Here is a 17,580-nt window from a genome sequence, read left to right on the forward strand (position 1 = left end):
GGGGAAACATTTTTACTGATATTAGTGTGCTTCTGTTTTCAAGATGAAAACATGTGGTTTCCGTACCGCTCTGCTATGTTCCCCAAAAGTTACACCCATTTTCCATTTTCACATGAACCTACACACCACCATTACCGTTTTACGGGGATTACTTTGACAACCCAGGAAATGTCACAACAAGAAGTGATTTTCATCCGGTTCTCGTAAAAGATGTCCGTGTGGGCTGCCAATCTCTCAACCTGTTGTTGTCGAAATGTTTCCAGGGGTCTGACAACACCACAAAGGCCATTCAACGCAGAACTGTACATCCAAAGAAGCGAACAAGTCGTTCCATACGTAGACTGGCTTAACCTCCATGCCTGGACGTATGGTACAGTATCCTCTACTGGTCGTTTACAGCAATGCAGAATAAAAATAAAGAACGGAAACAAAACTAGCCAAAACCAGAAGCAAAATATTATTATATTCCTCAAAATGCCTCCCGTTCCAAACTCAAGTTGTCTGGAGCAATATGCAGATAAGGTACGTATCTGATGATTGTGTTACAGTAATTAGGTATGAGATATCAATAAATCAGCAGAAAACCAATCCAGCAAATTTCCCATTTAATGAGTTGCCATTACTGTGCACAGCTATAGGCTACAATTTATCCAACCTGACTTAAGTGTAGGCTCCTCAAGTTTTAAAAACACAAAAAAAATCTGAATGAAAACTATGAAAATGTTTCAAGACAAAAGTACTTTCTGTGTGAAATTAAATATGTGAAGAGAATGAAAGAGGATAAATAAAGAAAATAATCATGTGTAATATTAAAAAAGCAATTATGCATGAACGGTTGTTTGCTGATATTCAATTATCATAACTTGTTGAAGTAGTTGTATCTCTATTGCTCTTGGGTTTCATGATTGTTTATATTACACAAAGGATATCATAGAGCATAGAGCATACTGTACAACAAATTGAAACAATGCTCACACAAACAATCACTTTACAGTGCAGCTGTTGTTTAGATGGAGGATGAATTTCACCAATCTTTTGTTCAAAGCCTCTTGCAACTGGTGCTGCTGGCTACATACCACATGCGCATATGCACACACACACACACACACACATAACTGGTAGCATGAGTGAAAGCTTACACTAGAATCAAGTGAGAACATGGATGAATGGGACATGCAACTTAAGTGGGGCTAAATCCTGGGCAAACAGATGTGGCCCAGATGTTACCACCAAACAGAGAATGAAGCATGGGGACAGGCGGAGTCCAGTCCACTCCTGCTAGGGAGCTCTGGCCTGAATGTGTGTATGAGGGAACATGTGTGTGTGGAATTGTGTGTAGTTGATGTGTGTATGTATGAGAGAGAAGGAGCGAGACAGATAGAAAGAGAGAGAGTGTGTGTGTGTGTGTGTATGTGTGTGGCGTATAATCCCAAGAGCAATCAGGAGAATCCTTCCTCGTCTGCGACCATGCAGCTGATTTGCCCGGCGGCTGTTCCATTAGGAAAATATGATGAAAAGCTTCACGTAACAATCTCTTGCCACCCCCCCCCCCCCCCCCCCCCCCCGTCCTGCAGAGTCCAGTCTGCACCGTTAAATATCACCATTCTGTTCAAATCTCGTGCCCTACTGTCCAACACAAGGGGGGGTGGACGAGAGAGAGAGGGAGACAGAAAAAAACAGCTGGTGGTGAGAGCCTCCCTCTGACACTAAAGCTTCCCATTCTCTCTTTCTCCATAAATCTGAATGGGCGGGGAGAGCCCATTCCGGCAGATCCAATTCATACCAATGGACTCATTCATCTTCCAGCACGTTTCATATCCCAGAGCTTCCATCTGCGTCAGAAAAAAGACAGGCCCTGGAAATCCCAGACTTTCACACGACCAGTGTTACTGGTATTACATTACAAATATATTATGGTGTGTGTGTGAATTTGGGAGCATTCACACACACACACACACACACACACACACACACAAAAGGACAAAAACACACAGCGGGTTTGGGAAATGGGAGTGTGAAAGATGAAAGCCATTAAAAAAACAGCAGCTCCAGTGTCACCTCGGGTGAGTACAAGAACAAGAGCACATGATCAGGTGAACATACGAGCCATGACTTTATTGCTTCAGACATACTGTAGTTATTCTCAAAGGACAACTGTACATGGGTTCCCAGAGATGTCACCGAAGGACACGCCCTGGGACTTTTAAAGCCCCACTGGGCACTCTTCAATTGACATCAGTTCAGTAGTTAAAATGATGCTTCTTTCCTGTGTTCAGTGCATTGAAAAGAGGGGTTGTGTGTGTATGTGTGTGTGTGTGTGTGTATGTGTGTTTATTTTATTTATCTTCAGCACAATAGTATCTCCCTGTGTAAGTTAAAAGTTTACAGGCACTCCATTTCCAAACCAAAATCCACAACAGAAGTTTTTGTTTTTGCTCCGGCCATTTGAATTCCCTTTGAGAAGTACTAAAGGGACGTTATGAGAGAGACGATAACAGTTGTTGACTGGCTGACTCGGAGCACCGGTGTGCTTAGAAACATACAGTGTCAGCCACACTGACATACAGCCAGCCATACACAGCACCGTATGTTAGAGAGATCAGGATGTTTACCCCAGTACTACTCCTTATTCACATCTAAGGGTCCTGATGGGGTTTTATTCCATTCTAGAAACATGGCAACCCAGTAAAAAGCTGACTCTAGAACAGTTCTGGCCTTAAAGATGCAGTCCATGATTCAATGTCAGGGTCACTAAAGGTTGTTGATATTTGTGCTCAATAGCCAAATATGAAACCTCCTTTCCGTGCTGCTGATGCATGTGTATGCTGTAACTGGGCTGGGATTGTTTGTAGCGCAGCACAAGCCACTAGGTTTGTTCCCCATGTACAGAGCCAGGACTATGTGAGAAAATACCAGTGTTAAAAAAAAAAAGAATGCAGAACATGGAATGGGCAGCTAACAGACACGGAGGAGCAAATTGCAATTGGCTGAATTGGACAAAAAAAATGTATGGGATTAGAATTGTAGACCGCACCTTTAATCTGGTGTGGATCTGCATCAGATTAGGGTCAGATCCATTCTAGAGTAGGCAGCAACCTGGCAAATTAGACCCAACAGACTCTTCCAGCAGATCACACAACACTGGCAGAATACAGTATTTGTATGTTTCTATATTATTATTTTTTGCCTTAACCCTTTTAACTTTTAACAAATCCTTGGAAATCACTGATCAGTAAATACAGTAGTTTTAATTGCAAAGAGTCAGAAAAGAACCTGGTGTAGAAAAGCCATCACATGGTAGGTACCAGAAGGAGCCTCAAAAATAAGTGAAGGAGTTTTTGTTTAAGGCTTCTAATGGGTAAGCTGTCTCCATTCAGTCTGAGAGACAGGCCCTTATCCCCAATCACCCCAGCCCCTCACCTCACTATACCATAGCAAAAGAAGGAAAGATACCCCCCCCTCCCCTTCCCACCCCCACCACCCCATCAAAACACTAAAACTGTCATAAATAAGCAAGAAAGCGAGTAATGCCGTTACAAACGAAAACACAGTAGCTAGCGTTCCTACAGTGTACGTTATCACGCCTATCGTAACATGAGTGAAAGCAGCAATAGTAATAATGATATAAGAAAAGAGAGATTGTAGAAAATCATTAAAGCTGCCAAAGTCTGACCTACTCCTTTGCGTTGCTCGGACTCGGCTATTCAATACAGCCTCACTGATCCACTCGATTCTTCCTCAGTACAGTTTACCAATTATCTGGCCAATTGACCTTACAACCTTACAGTACAAGCAAAGCACACACACACACACAAACACACCCACACCATGATTAGGCTATATATATAGTACAAATGATTTCAAATCTGCGATCAGACCTGTGACCACCCTGATCTCAAAGTACAGTATAGGGGGCTTATTAATAGTATTATTATCATTAATATTATTATTACACAATGTTTTATTTTTTTTACAAAAAAGTGAAATCTCAGAGGTTGCTGCTGTGGTGTAAATAATAAAGATGCAGCCAAGTCAGCCTCATCAGTATCTCAAAATGGCTAAGTTTACTGTACATATTTAAGGGGAAATGGGGTGGAAGCAGTCACACTGGCTTCATAAAAGGACACCGCTCTCTGCAGTTTTTAGTGCATATGTGCGGAGTTCTCTCTCTCTCTCTCATTCTCTGAAGGCAACGCAATTAGCATGGCTTTTTATCTGCTTGGAACAAAAGAAAAACCTGCAGTACCCCCAGGACTGTGCAGCTGCAGTAACGTTAGCTGCTGTCTCTGAGCCGGATCTTGGCCACATGTGACCCGTTTCCAGGGGACAGAGCCAGTTGCCGCTGAGCCTGGCACATGGTGTATCAGTATTAACCCTTAAAGGTGTAGGTTTTTGAACATTCTAAGTTCCGCAACAATTGAAGGTTCTAAAATTCTATGTTGAATTCAATCAACCCAGATATTCTTTAGAACGTTCATTTCCCAACATTCCCGTCACACCGGTGTGACGGTACTCCTTTAAGGGTTAAATTCTGACAATAGGAGGCCTAATGCCCATTCATACAAAGCAAAGAATTACATACAATAACAAGCAGTTAGCAGAGACAGTATAGTAGAAAAGAGAGGTTTTGCATAGCATTTGGCCGTGCTGGACTTTTAAACACTAACCTTTGTTTCAAAAGTAAAATGGGCAAAAATGTGGATGCCAAACGCTATGCAGTGACTGTAGTTTAGTTAAGTTTTGTTGTCTTGAAAGTGGATGGATTTTTTCCATTTGCAAACTGATTGTTGAGTACACTTGTTGACAATCCTCTAAGGAATCCTAGTATAACAGCAATATATAGAAGAAAGTCAAGGCAAGTATGAGAACAGTATTCCCATAGAGCTCTGATCATGCAACGTATGAAAGGCAGAAAAAAAGTAACAGGATATCTCTCCATGTGACTGGTGAAAAAAGAGTACAGTAAACAGCAAATAGGTGCCAGCCGTCATATCAAACAGAGGTCCAGTCAGTGGACAATAAGGCTGTGAGGAAAATACAGAAGAAAGATAGTGACCGTTCCAGAGGGTTCCTTATGTAGGGGACTCTGCCCCTTTGATAACCGGCTCCCTGTTCAGGTAAGTGGCCCAGTAGACCAGGTTGAACGTTCCAAAAAGGACCGGAAACACTATCCTGGACATCTTGTCGATCTTGCTGACGCTATTGTAAGTCTTTTTCGGATCAATGGCCGGCGCCTTGGCCTCGCCGCTTTTCAGCTGCACGGCCGTGCTGTTGGAGATAGTCGAGATGGCCGTATCCTTGGTGATGTTGGGCGTGTAGTTCACACCGGCTGCGCACGCATTGTTGGGCTTCTTGGAGAGTGCCAAGGGATCCTTTCTCTGTCAAGAACAGATGAAAAGGCATTATGAAAACCCTGCTTGATTAAAACCCTTGAATGAAATGACACCAGAGGTCACAGAGACTGTACAAAATGACAAGAAAACCTTACATAAAAGAATAGGTAAAGACATGGTGAAGGCTCAGAGAATAGATGTCTTGGATAACAGGTTATAGGACAAAGAAATCAGTGAGTTCATTTCTCTATTCTTGAATAGAGGAGCATTTCAAGCAAGCAATATCCCAGGTGTTAAATTAACTTTCCTTTCTTACAATTCACACTGAAAATGCAAATGCCCCTCTATATACCAACGTCCCACTGAAATGCACAGAATTAAACAAGCTTATCTTAAACCGACACAAAAGGGTAAACACTAAAATATGGACACCCTCTCTTCCTCAGGGTTCCCTGTTGTAGACCTTAGACAGCAGGCACTGGAGACTCTCTCTGATGGACAGCCCATGGGAATGACCTGGCCCTGTGCCTGGGACCAACGCAAACCTCACCCCCATGCTGCTCGCCTATCGACCGTCCTCCATTTCACCTTCCGGCGCGACCATATTATCACCTTCGCCAGGGATGACCGCCATGTGAAACCACTTACCAGCATAGATAAATAAATAACCAAACAAAGCACCTTCAAAGCATGATGCTGTAATGGGAGTTGGTCCCTCATTGGCCAGCCCCCACCCCTCCTACCCATCCTCACCTTGCTGGCATGGCATAGGGATGTGTCACCTTGATATTTAAAGGTCAGAGCTGAAACCTGCTGTCTGTACTCCTGCTAAGACCTGTGAATAAATAGATCCTCTCTGAAGAAAACAATGATAGGCAGCACTTTTTTGCATCCCTGCTAGGTGACCTTTAGCGGAGGGACGGGAGCTGTCCAGTGGCAACGTCCACAGCGAGACCGCCGTTCAGTCAGTTGCCTGAGTTTTAGCAAATCGGTATTAATCAGACCCTAACGGTGATTTATGGTCAAATCAAACTAAAGTTAAAACACAAAGGCAATTATATGAAGTGTGACAATGGCTGACATTTAAGGAGTGTATTTTGAGTGTGGAGGCCGCCCTACACAAATGACATTGATGTTTGCTTGACTGGCATTTTACAAACACGTCTCCAAAGATGAAGAAAGAACAAAGTGTCAGTCTTTTAAAGCTCTTAGTGACAAAGGAGCCATATAATTATCTTTGCTGTTTGAATGGAATACAAACATGTTGTGCAACTTTAATGAGTAAAGCGGTGCACTGAAATTTCCTGGATCCTTGGAAAACAGGATGTGGTGCTATGTTATGTAAGAACACACACACACACACACTCACACACACACACACACACACACACACAGACACACACACACACAGACACACACACAAACACACACACAACATTAATGGCTTTTCAGACCTTTGTTCTACTTAGTTGTCAGGCATTTTGTTTGATAGATGATTATAATTCTTTCACAGTGATTTCTAAGAGTTTACTTGACAAGTCTTTAAGATATAGGGGAAAAATGAACAAGTTCCTTGTTTTCATCACTGCAACTGTCTTTGTCTTTCTTCAGTAAACTCCAAAATCACAGCTGTGTTTGATCATGAGGACTGATCCTCAGTATTAATGCATGAATAGCCTCAGACACAGACTTGTATTATGCAACCTGGTCTGATCGTCTGGACCGGACAGCGAGAAGACGGTTTGGTATAAAAGTTATAACTCCAGCTGCTGAATTATTATTATTCTAAAGAGAGAGTGGGTGGGATAAACAAGGCAATTGAGCATATCAGCGCTCAGTTGACAAACTGATGGTTCAAATCCAGACAAAAAGGAAAAACTATGACAACAAAAGGAATTTGGGCTTAAAAAAATCCAGGTCCAGATATTCCAGGTTGGGTTGAAAAATAATAGGCCTTTATTTGAAGGGGTTAGAAGCATGACAAGCACACTTTCCTTCTGGTTCTGGGTTCCTTTTCACTCTGAAGAGCACTGGTGGTTTGAGAGACACAAGTAGCACTCCTGCCACTTCTGTCCTGTGATGCCCAGGCGGCTGGAAGTGGCCCAGTAGCTGTGTGCAAAAAGGCATCTCTGCTCGGCTTATCTGCTACTGTGAGTAGGGAATGAGTAGTCTCACCTTAGGCTGTTGTGCCTCCATAGCCTTCTTGCCATCCCACGCCCAGCTCCGCTTGGTGAAGTAGTTGACGGTGGCGAACTCGATGAGCGCGGAGAAGACAAAGGCGTAGCACACGGCGATGAACCAGTCCATGGCAGTGGCGTAGGCCACTTTGGGCAGCGAGTTGCGGGCACTGATGCTAAGTGTGGTCATCGTCAGCACCGTTGTCACACCTACAGAGTGGACACACACACACACAGGCACAGCGGATCACTCAGAGAAAGGAGAGAAATCTGTGTGGACACTCATCCATGCATTTAACATGGTGCTGAACTTGGCCTCAGGCTGAGAAAGAGCTTTCTGGTCCCAGAGGGAAGTTTTTCTCTGTTGCAACATTTTTCCGCCAAGTGAATTTGCAGATAGAGGCTGAAGAGTAAGCTAACCTAGATCCCTGGCACAAGGGATATCCCTAGCCTTAGGCTACCAGGGTGGAATTATCCCAGAATTCCTTTTACATGGACTGAATCACTTGTGTGTGTAAATCCAGGAGCGTTCCCTGCAGACTAGCCTTAGTCCTCCCTAACAGCCACTGGCATAGATTAGCTCTTTATTTTGTTTATCTATTTCTCAGTCAATTCTCATTTTCATTTTCATCAATAATATTGATGTGTTAAGCATAGTGATAACTGATGAGATGAAACGATGTACAACTTGGCTGCACACACACACACACACACACACACACACACACACACACACACACACACTTGTGCGCATGCACACACCCATTCGCACATACACACACACACATACGCACGCATGCATATGCATGCACACACCCATACACACACACACACACACACACACACACACAGCTCTTAGTGGTCTCTCTCACTTTCGTCAACATGCTTTAACTGGTACTGACCAAAGACGGTTCTGGCAGGCACAGACTCCCGGTTCAGCCAAAAAGACACCTGGGACAGGATGACGGTCATGAAGCAAGGCATGTAGGTCTGAATCACAAAGTAGCCGATCTTCCGTTTCAGGTAGAAATGAGCCATCATTACTGTGTATTGACCTGGGGAAGAAAAGAGTAGGGCAATATATTACGTTTTTTGTAACATCCATAACGCCAATAAAATGTGATGGTATGGTATGATGTGAATGATTACATCGAATTTGAGCTCCTGCTTTTTTTGGCTGAAGAATGTACATGAGAAAAAATGCACAAAAAATGAATCATGCACAAAAAAAGTTATCATTCACATCATACAAATGCCAAGGCATTTCCCTGGCGTTATGGATGTGACAAAAAGTCAATTTTCCGTGCCCAGTAACATAACAGTGCCCAGGAAAGAAAAAAAAAAGACACAGAAAAGAGAGATGATTCAGAATGGATGTACATGTATGTAGATGATCATCTACAGACCAGTGTTAGCACAAATAAATCACTACATAAGTAATAATAAATGTATGGAATATTTGTAAAAAAAAAAAAAAAAGAATAGGTAATGGGCAGTGGTAGCAAACAGGGCTTATCAGCGCCAACTTGTGGTCAGCAGTTGTCATTTTTTGGTGTCTTGGCCAGACAGAGGCAGCACTGTACAAGTTAAAACTGAGGCAGGAGGGAGAGCTATTCTACTGTAGTACAACAGCACCATGTAACGGTACACTTCAGTTTGATTATAAATTTCTTATAAATCCTAATATGTTTTCAAAATTATTATTCCCAGCCCAATGGTTTATTGATTAAGTAGAAGTAGTTTTACAATAGTGATCAATTTTCCAATTTTCTAATCACACTGAACATTAAATTGTTTGTCACTTCAATGCGATAAACAGACTTCTTTTAATGAGGTAAATGTGGAGAAGGGGGGGTCATAATTAGTTGTGGCTGGACATAGCATGGACTCCCATAGTAGTATAGAGTCCCTTAGTGTTTAGTGTGTCAATGAGAGGTAAATCATTACCGTGAATGAAAGACAAGACAGCCAGAGAGGGGGGAAAACCTCATATATCCTGTTAACCAAGCGAAGATTGCATTTGAAGCTTTTAAAAAATCCACTGGAGCTTGTGAGTCTGATAAACTATGGAAAATCCACTCATGACTGCTGCTTTCTCTTGGCAAAATCGGATTTTTCTGTCCTGCTAATCCCTTGTCACAATCTGCATCCTGCAGCTCTCTCTCCCTCTCTCTCTCTCTCTCTCTCTCTCTCTCACTCACTCACTCACTCACACTCATACACTCCAATCCCACTCGTTCAGGCCATGCCAGCAGCGCTCAGGAGAGCACTGGGAGCATCAGGAAAAAGAAGGAGAGCAAAAAACACAGGAAAAAACACTAAAAAAAACCCCTCAAAAACAACAAAACTGAACAGACATCATCCTGGGACTTCTTGCGACCCCTTCGAGCTGGATCACTGAATGAATGAGTCTAACAGGACCTGAGTGGAAGGAGTCGAGGGAAAGTTTGGATGCAGGACAGGTGGGTAAGCATGCCCTCAGAGAGACTGGCACTGCCCCTGGCTCTAGCCCATCACCGCCCTGCCCTCTCATGAGGGGTCTCCAGTGTCTGGCAGTGCCCCGCTTAATGACAGCTGCCTTGCATGCTCTGCCTTGGGAGGAACGGGTTTGAGAGCCGGCCGCCAACATGAGACTCTGGTGGATTTTACTGTTTGGCTTCTGGAGTGTGTACGGCGAGCTACCCTTCATCGCGGAAAACAATGCCGCCATGCTGGTCAACTGGTGAGTAACTGGAGGCATCCACATGCATGGGCATGCTTTGTGTGTGTGTGTGTGTGTGTGTGTGTGTGCGTGTGTGTCAGTAGAGGAAACTACTTCTCCAAAGTCTTTAGTGGTGAAGGTGATAAGTGCCTAATGTGTTAGCATGCTAAATAAACTTCCAAAGTGTGACACAAGGTGTCATTTTCAGTTGTCACACCTGATGCAAACAAGCTATCCAGGCTCTTCTGGATAGAACCTCTGATTGCATCTGAACATCAGGAGAACATCTTATTACCAGCACTGTTATATGTTGGCTTGTGCCTCTGTCTTGTGAGTTTAGCTGCCACTTTTAACTCCCTCACTCCCGTAGTATCCCTGGTGGAACTATTCCTGGCTGAGCAAAGAAGCTTTGCCACCTCAGATTAGGTGAGCTAATTATGGCATCCATACTCTCGCCGTCCGTCTTCACTCTACCCTGGCAAACCTGCGCTGGCTGGCAGAAGCACGCTGTCATGTTGCAAGGCTCGCAGAGGGAGAGGCTGAGTGGCTTGGCTGACATTTGGGCTCTCCATTACCAGGCTATTTATCTCAGGCACGGGCTACTGTAAGAGCGGACCTGCGCCACGCAGTAGGATTCCCCCGACCCTCGATGGCCTGGCTCTCTCCATCTCTTGCCTTCACTCTCTCTCTCTTACGTCCATATGGCGGGTTATTATTTGATGAGGAACTGCATGCATGACATAGATTTCCCCAGGACTCTCTCTCTCTCTCTCTCTCTCGTTCTGTCTTTTTCTCCCTCTATCTTGCATTCTCTATTTCTCTCATTCCCTCTTCTTTTACCCATTCTCTCTCTTGTTCTACTTTCCTCTCCGTCTGGTTCTTTTTCTCACCTTTTTTTCTACCAGTCATGAAAAAGGAGAGAGAGAGAGAGAGAGCAAATGTGATAGAGCAAGAGAGAGAAAGAGAGAGAATAAGATAGACAGTAAGGTGGAAGAAAGAAAGATGGAGAGAGGCATCAGGAGATTACCTCTTATTTGTATAACATGCATTCCTTTGGCTGTGTATCCTGATGGCTAGCATGAGCTAAGCGGCACTGGAGCACCACAGGGGGTGAAAGCCTGCTGGGTTAGCCAGGCTTATAGGTGGCCGTGACAGCATAGGCACCAGCCATATAGGCCCCATTACCTGGACACAGTAATGTCTGTCCTGAGCCAGTGGTAAGAGGCTACGGGGGAGGGGGGAAGGATAGGGGGCAGAGAAAGCGTGGAAGCATTCCCATATATTCAAGGCTGGATGAGGGAAAGCCCACAGCCTTGCTCCAATAGCCCCTGGGTCTACTGGAGTGTTTTACTGTACCTCTTTACATAACCAAATTAAGCCGCTGCTGCTCAAACTGCACACACACGTACACACACACACACATACACATACACTAGCACACATCCACAGTAGGCATTCCTCCCACATGTCACCGTGCCTGGTTCAGCCAATCCTGGCAGTGTGACGTCACTGAGTAAAAGCACAACTGATGGGCCGGCTCTGGGATTAACCCTGCCGACTCAGTGGCTCAGGATAAGTGGATAAGTGTTTCTCTCTCTCTCTCATTCTCTCTCTCCTCTTCTCCTCCATCTCCTCTTCCTCCTCCTCCTCTACTCTTCCCTCTGTGGCCTTAGAGACAGCTGGCAGCATGTGGGAGGTGTTTTCAAATCCCACCCCTTCATACACTCACAAACGCACGCACACACACACACACACACACACACACACACACACACACACACACACACACACAGATTCATTTGCCATCTCTGTCTGGCTTGAGCTGATTTTTTTTACTTCTCACACAAGCTCATACTGGCACACAACACAAACAAAAAAGCAACAACTGCTTAATGACACTAGTCACGCAAATGTAGCCACCAGACTCACTACTTCATTTCACTTTGTGAATTGAGTCTGGATTCTCTCCGTTGGGAAATGTTTCGTAATGGGCATAGACGTGTTGTCTAACCCTAGGTCTAACCCTAGTGTAGACGTAGACCCAGCCTAACCAATCACATTGATCAGAGATTCCTAACGTTGCTTCCTACTTCGCCTAATCTTTACAAACTGATAATAAACCGCATTGGTAGTCAGGAAACAATGTGTTTTCCTTTTTGGTATAAATGTACATATTCTTCCGACTGCATTTTTTTATGCTTACAGGCCTTGCTACTACTCTTTACCACAGTCACTTTCGATTTCGAAACAAACATCATCCCGTCTCATCGCTGATTGGCCCGCCATCCTTGAAACGTAAATGCACTGAGAGGAGCCAGACTAGTATCAGTGAAATGAAAATGAACAGAGATATTAGGCGGATGGGGCCAGGTTAACGCAAATGCCTACATGTAGAAACAAATCCAACCTGAATTATTCTGATTCCAATCAGGAAATGAACAGAAAGTGCAGAAAGACAACAGGAAGTAACCTGTAGCCCTAAAAAGCCCTTCTAAAAATAGCTGCGGCTTGCTGTGTGTGCTTTTGGCTGTGGCAGCAGGTTGTGCAGTAGTTAGGTGCGAGGGGGTGAGGGGGGGTGAAAGTTAGCATATTGCCTCTAATGCTGATTTGGCTTGCCGGCACTCAGAGACAGACCGGTGGAATTTTCACAAGGGTCAGGCCCTGGCATCCTGCAGCTGTGCTGTGCCCGTCCAACACCCAGGCCCGTACCCGTGCCTGCACCCGTGTGCCCACTTTACCTCGGCTGGTGGAGATCTCCTCTGAGCCAGCCGTCTGTCCGATCAGGTGGTACTGGTTGAGCCGCGAGCCGTCCTCCGCAACGACCACAGACTTGGCTGCGTCTTCTGTCCACTGGTAAACAACTTCTGACACCGGGTAGGCATCTGGGGAGGGGTGGGAGGGTTAGGAGAACAACAACACTCCAGTTCAGTCCATTTCAAAGCCAGGCAGCTCAGTAACAGATGTGATGCATATACACCATCCAAGTCAGTCACCAGGGCGACATACTTCATGCGTCATACAAAAAGCAGAACTGCGCGAAGCAGCTTGGACACAACATGTTGTGCTTGAATGACATTTGTTTTTGTTTTGTTTAATGGGGGGCTACTAAATTGGGAAAGTGGTTGATTGAAATTAGAGACCCGGGGGGGGGCGGGACTCAGGCTGCCAAGTTGGGCATTAAGAGCAATCAATTTTAGCTGATTGGATGGTGCCGCCGTTGCGTAACGATTTCAGGGTCAGAGGTGAAAGAGGTAAAGAATAACAGCCATTTCTGACAATCTCCCACTCCAGTGCGTCCCAAAAAAAAAAAAAAAAAATCTGATTTGCTCTCATGCTGAATTAAATTAAATCTATTTTTATCTCTGCCATTGTAGGCAAGGTTGTTTTAATCAGATCAGATAACTACATTCAGTTTAGGATGTTTTCATTGTTTTGCCAGCACACTGTTTATTTTTGTTCTGAAAGGTTGACCACAGGATTCAAACAGGATCAGCAGGATTCGAATATGTGACCTTTGGCATAGGGGTCAAGCGTTCTGCCAAAGCCATGTCTTCCTCTCATAATGACCTTTAAGTCCTACCTTCTGCATTCCCTCTCCTGAATTGATTAATGAAGCAAGTTGGTTAGTCAGCTGAAACGCGTACTCGTCATTCCTAAATCCTAAAACCATTTCCTTCATTCCTAAATTCCAAAGCCCCTATAAAACCCACAAAGAATTACTATAAAGTACAGCACAGTCTACACTGCAATCGACTGCACTTCCTATTTCCAATCTGTCACAGAGGCAAGCAGTCTAGTTTAAACATTAGCTTTAAACAAACCATATACCCTAAGAAACTCAAGAAACCCTTTGCAAATATAGGCAGAGAAATACTATAGTTTTTAAATCACAATATATACTCTACAGTACTATGCTTCATATCACTTATGAAGTATACCATCAACGCAGAGTATATGTAAAGCATGACATACAGTATATTGCATTACATTGGTGATGTACAACCCCAAAACAGAAAAAGTTGGGATGTTGTGTAAAATGTAAATAAAAACAGAATGTAATAATCTTCAAATCTCTTAAACTCATATTTAGTTGTAAAAAGGACACAGACAACATATCAAATGTTGAAAATTACAAATTTGACTATGAGAATATATGTTAATTTTGAATTTGATACCAGCAACATGTTTCAAAAAAAGTTGGGACAGGGTTAACAAAATGCTGGAAAAGTTGTGTAATGATAAAGAAAACAAAAGGAAGAATGTTTCACAACTAATTAGGGTAACTGGCAACACGATTGGGTATGAAAAAGAGCATCCCAGAGAAGCAGGGTCACTTAGAAGTAAAGATATAGTGGTATTCAGCACTCTGTGTAAACCTGTGTGCACAAATGATGAAACAATGTCATTTGAATGCTTCTTAACATGAAATTGTGACATATTTAGGGAGTTCATCATCTACAGGACATAATATTATTAAAACATTCAGAGAATCCAGAGAAATCTTTGCAAACAGGGGAAATAGCTGAAAAACAAATTGGATGGCCGTGGTCTTTTGGACCTCAGATGGCATTGCATCAACACCAGACCTGTCTCCAGACCTGTCATTGTATCGGCTCAGGAAAACCTCTAATAACCATCGTCTATGTGCCCAGATTGATACTCAATTCAAAAACTGTAGCAAAAATGTAACAGCTAAAATTGTATTGAGACATGATACAGAAAATACCACCCTCTTATCTGGGCCTGAGCTTGTTTAAAATGGACAGGTAACGTAGAAAAAAGTCCTGTGGTTAGACCAATCAAAGTTTGCCATTCTTTTTGGAAATCATGGACTCATCTGGGCTAAAGAGGAGAGGGCCTATCCAAGTATCCAACTTGTTTTAGTGCTCAGTTTGAAACCCAATATCTATGACGGTATGGAGGAGCATTAATGCCTACAGCATGGGCATCTTGCACATTTGGCAAAGCACAATCAATTCTGAATGATGTATACAGGTTTTAAGCAACATTTACTGCCATCCAGGCAATGTCTTTTTCAGGGACGACCTTGAATATTTCAGGAAAACAATGCCAAAATGAATTCTGCACATATTTAAATAGTATTTATCCATAGAGGAAGAGTCCAGGTGCTAAGATGGCCTGTCTGCAGTCCAGATTTGTCAAATTAGGTGCATAATGGAATGAAAAGCATGATTAAGAAAACCCCATACTGTTGAGCGACTGAAATCCTATACCGGGGAGTAATGGGACAACATTTCATTATCAAAACTGTAGCAAATGGTCTCCTCAGTTCCTAAACATTTACAAAATTGTGTTAAATGAAGAGGTGAAGCAGCACAGTGGTAAACATGCTCCCGTCCCAACTTTTTTTGAAACATGTTGCTGGCATCAAATACAAAATGAACATATACTTTCCATGAAATAGTCCAAATTTTCATTTTCAACATTTGATATGTTGTCTATGTCCTTTTTGCTGCTAAATATGGGTTTACGAGACTTGTAACTCCAGGAAGCAAGCTGATTTGGATAGAGCAAATATGGACTGAACGTATTTACTGTAGCAGATAGCTTTTTCAGGGTCAGCTGGTTTGTAAATGCGGTTGAACCTCCTGCCTGCACATCTTTCCCTCCCCCTCCTTCTCTCCCTCCCTCCCTCCATCCCTCCACTCCACTCCATCACGCCATCCAATCTCTGAGCCATTCATTAATCCCGCCACTCAAATGGCGGATGTCTCCGCTGCAATTAAGATTGACTCCAGCCATCCAGACAGCTGGATTAGACCCGCCCAAACACTCTGTACCACTCACAACACAACACACTGCACTACACTAAACCACACACACACACACAAGTCACATTTACACATGCACTACATACACAGATGCACATTCTCAAACACTACCCACCACTTTTCCAACCTTTTCTTAAAGAGCAAGTATCAGACTAGCGCCCCGTTTCTTTCTTTTACACACACACACACACACACACACACTGAATTGCATACACAAACATGAATATTTACATACTAGCAGACACAAACTCACATTCATTCATGGATACACATACGTTTAAGTTGGTGGATATTCCAGTATTTTAGAATGTCAAACAGACAATCACAGCTCACTGCATTGCTAATTGCACTTTATTTGAATTATAATTTACATTAGCCTAGTCTCCTTCTGCAGACTCAATATGGTTCCTTTTTCAAATACCTGTATAGCAGATGCTCACCCTGGTCAACTCTGTGCAATTGCAGTGCTACCAGAGCAGTGTGAAATTCTTCTAGATAGACAACAAATTATGCTGATGTTATTCCTGGCCATTTTTAGATTAGGATTTGAATTTCATTACAACTAAGTGACAAGTCCAACTACTCCATATGTCTAATGAACTAGCTATTGTAATGCATCCAATGACACACTTAATCAACTAGTTAGTTAGTTGGCAACTATTTTAGAGTTGATTGATTGATGAATTGTTGCAGCCTTAATTTACAAATACAAACACACACACAAACACAACACACACACACACACACACACACACACACACACACACACACGCATAGATACAAGTAACAGGTAACATTTACTGAACCATTAACTTAGCCTGATGTAGTCATACTCAATTCAGAATATGAGTCTGATACTGCTCCACTGGGACGTAATTATGGGGCGTGTTTCAACTGATATAGGGAGGGAATGCCTCTGCACTCAATTGGATAGACCTAACCAATTAGAGCAACAAAATAGCCTACCGTGAGGTGTAGGAAGAAAACACACTTCCTTATAGGATATATTCTTCTCCTATATCCCCTCCGTTTTTAAAAATAATTCTGTTGAACAGTGATATGCTAAACATGTTAAACAGCTGGGAAAGGCTGTCGCAAATCCCTCGAACAGGTGGTCAATCAGAGATTTCAAACGAACGAGGGAACATGTCGCAATGCAACAGCTCTGTTTTCCCTTGAGGAAAGTGAAACCACGAGTTTTCCCACATCTCAACTTTGGCCAAAGTTTTCAGAAATAATAGTTTTCAGTGATACAACCTCATTAAATAATATGAATTTTCAATATGGGGTCTTAAAAGCCATGTATCCTTCTAGCCACACCGTTTTTGTTTCAAACATAAGCCTAATCTAAGCGTGCTCAAATGATGTGATAGACCAGGCGCTGTTGCTCACCTGTCCATCATCGTAAAGCCTGATTTGATTGGTCCGCCTGATATAGGGCGAGCATACTTCCACCACAATGAAGCAATGCCAGACCGAACTTCCCGACCTCAGTTGTGGGCGGGAAGTTCGGTCTGACTGGCTAAGTTCGGAATGGCACCCAGGCTACCATTAACTGCTGAGGGCCCTCCAACTGT

The 17,580-nt window shown here is 43.3% G+C and overlaps 2 protein-coding genes across 3 annotated transcripts in view; one reads left to right on the forward strand and one right to left on the reverse strand.

Moving 5' to 3' along the window:
• Positions 1-3,489: 3,489 nt before the first annotated feature.
• Positions 3,490-17,580, reverse strand: part of gabra5 (gamma-aminobutyric acid type A receptor subunit alpha5) — a 34,615-nt gene continuing 20,524 nt past the window's right edge. For both annotated transcript variants that reach the window (XM_042057458.1, XM_042057457.1), the window contains exons 7-10: positions 12,950-13,093; positions 8,413-8,565; positions 7,509-7,720; positions 3,490-5,378 (exon numbers count right to left, since the gene is read on the reverse strand). In XM_042057458.1, coding sequence (XP_041913392.1) covers positions 5,073-5,378; positions 7,509-7,720; positions 8,413-8,565; positions 12,950-13,093 — 815 coding nt within the window. In that variant the 3' untranslated portion in view covers positions 3,490-5,072. The remainder of the gene's footprint in view (positions 5,379-7,508; positions 7,721-8,412; positions 8,566-12,949; positions 13,094-17,580) is intronic.
• Positions 9,963-17,580, forward strand: part of gabrb3 (gamma-aminobutyric acid type A receptor subunit beta3) — a 77,165-nt gene continuing 69,547 nt past the window's right edge. Inside the window, exon 1 of the mRNA XM_042057455.1 lies at positions 9,963-10,232. The gene's annotated coding sequence lies outside the window, so the exon portion shown is untranslated. The remainder of the gene's footprint in view (positions 10,233-17,580) is intronic.

Source organism: Alosa sapidissima, chromosome 12 (assembly GCF_018492685.1).
Source record: "Alosa sapidissima isolate fAloSap1 chromosome 12, fAloSap1.pri, whole genome shotgun sequence".
NCBI lineage: Eukaryota > Metazoa > Chordata > Actinopteri > Clupeiformes > Clupeidae > Alosa > Alosa sapidissima.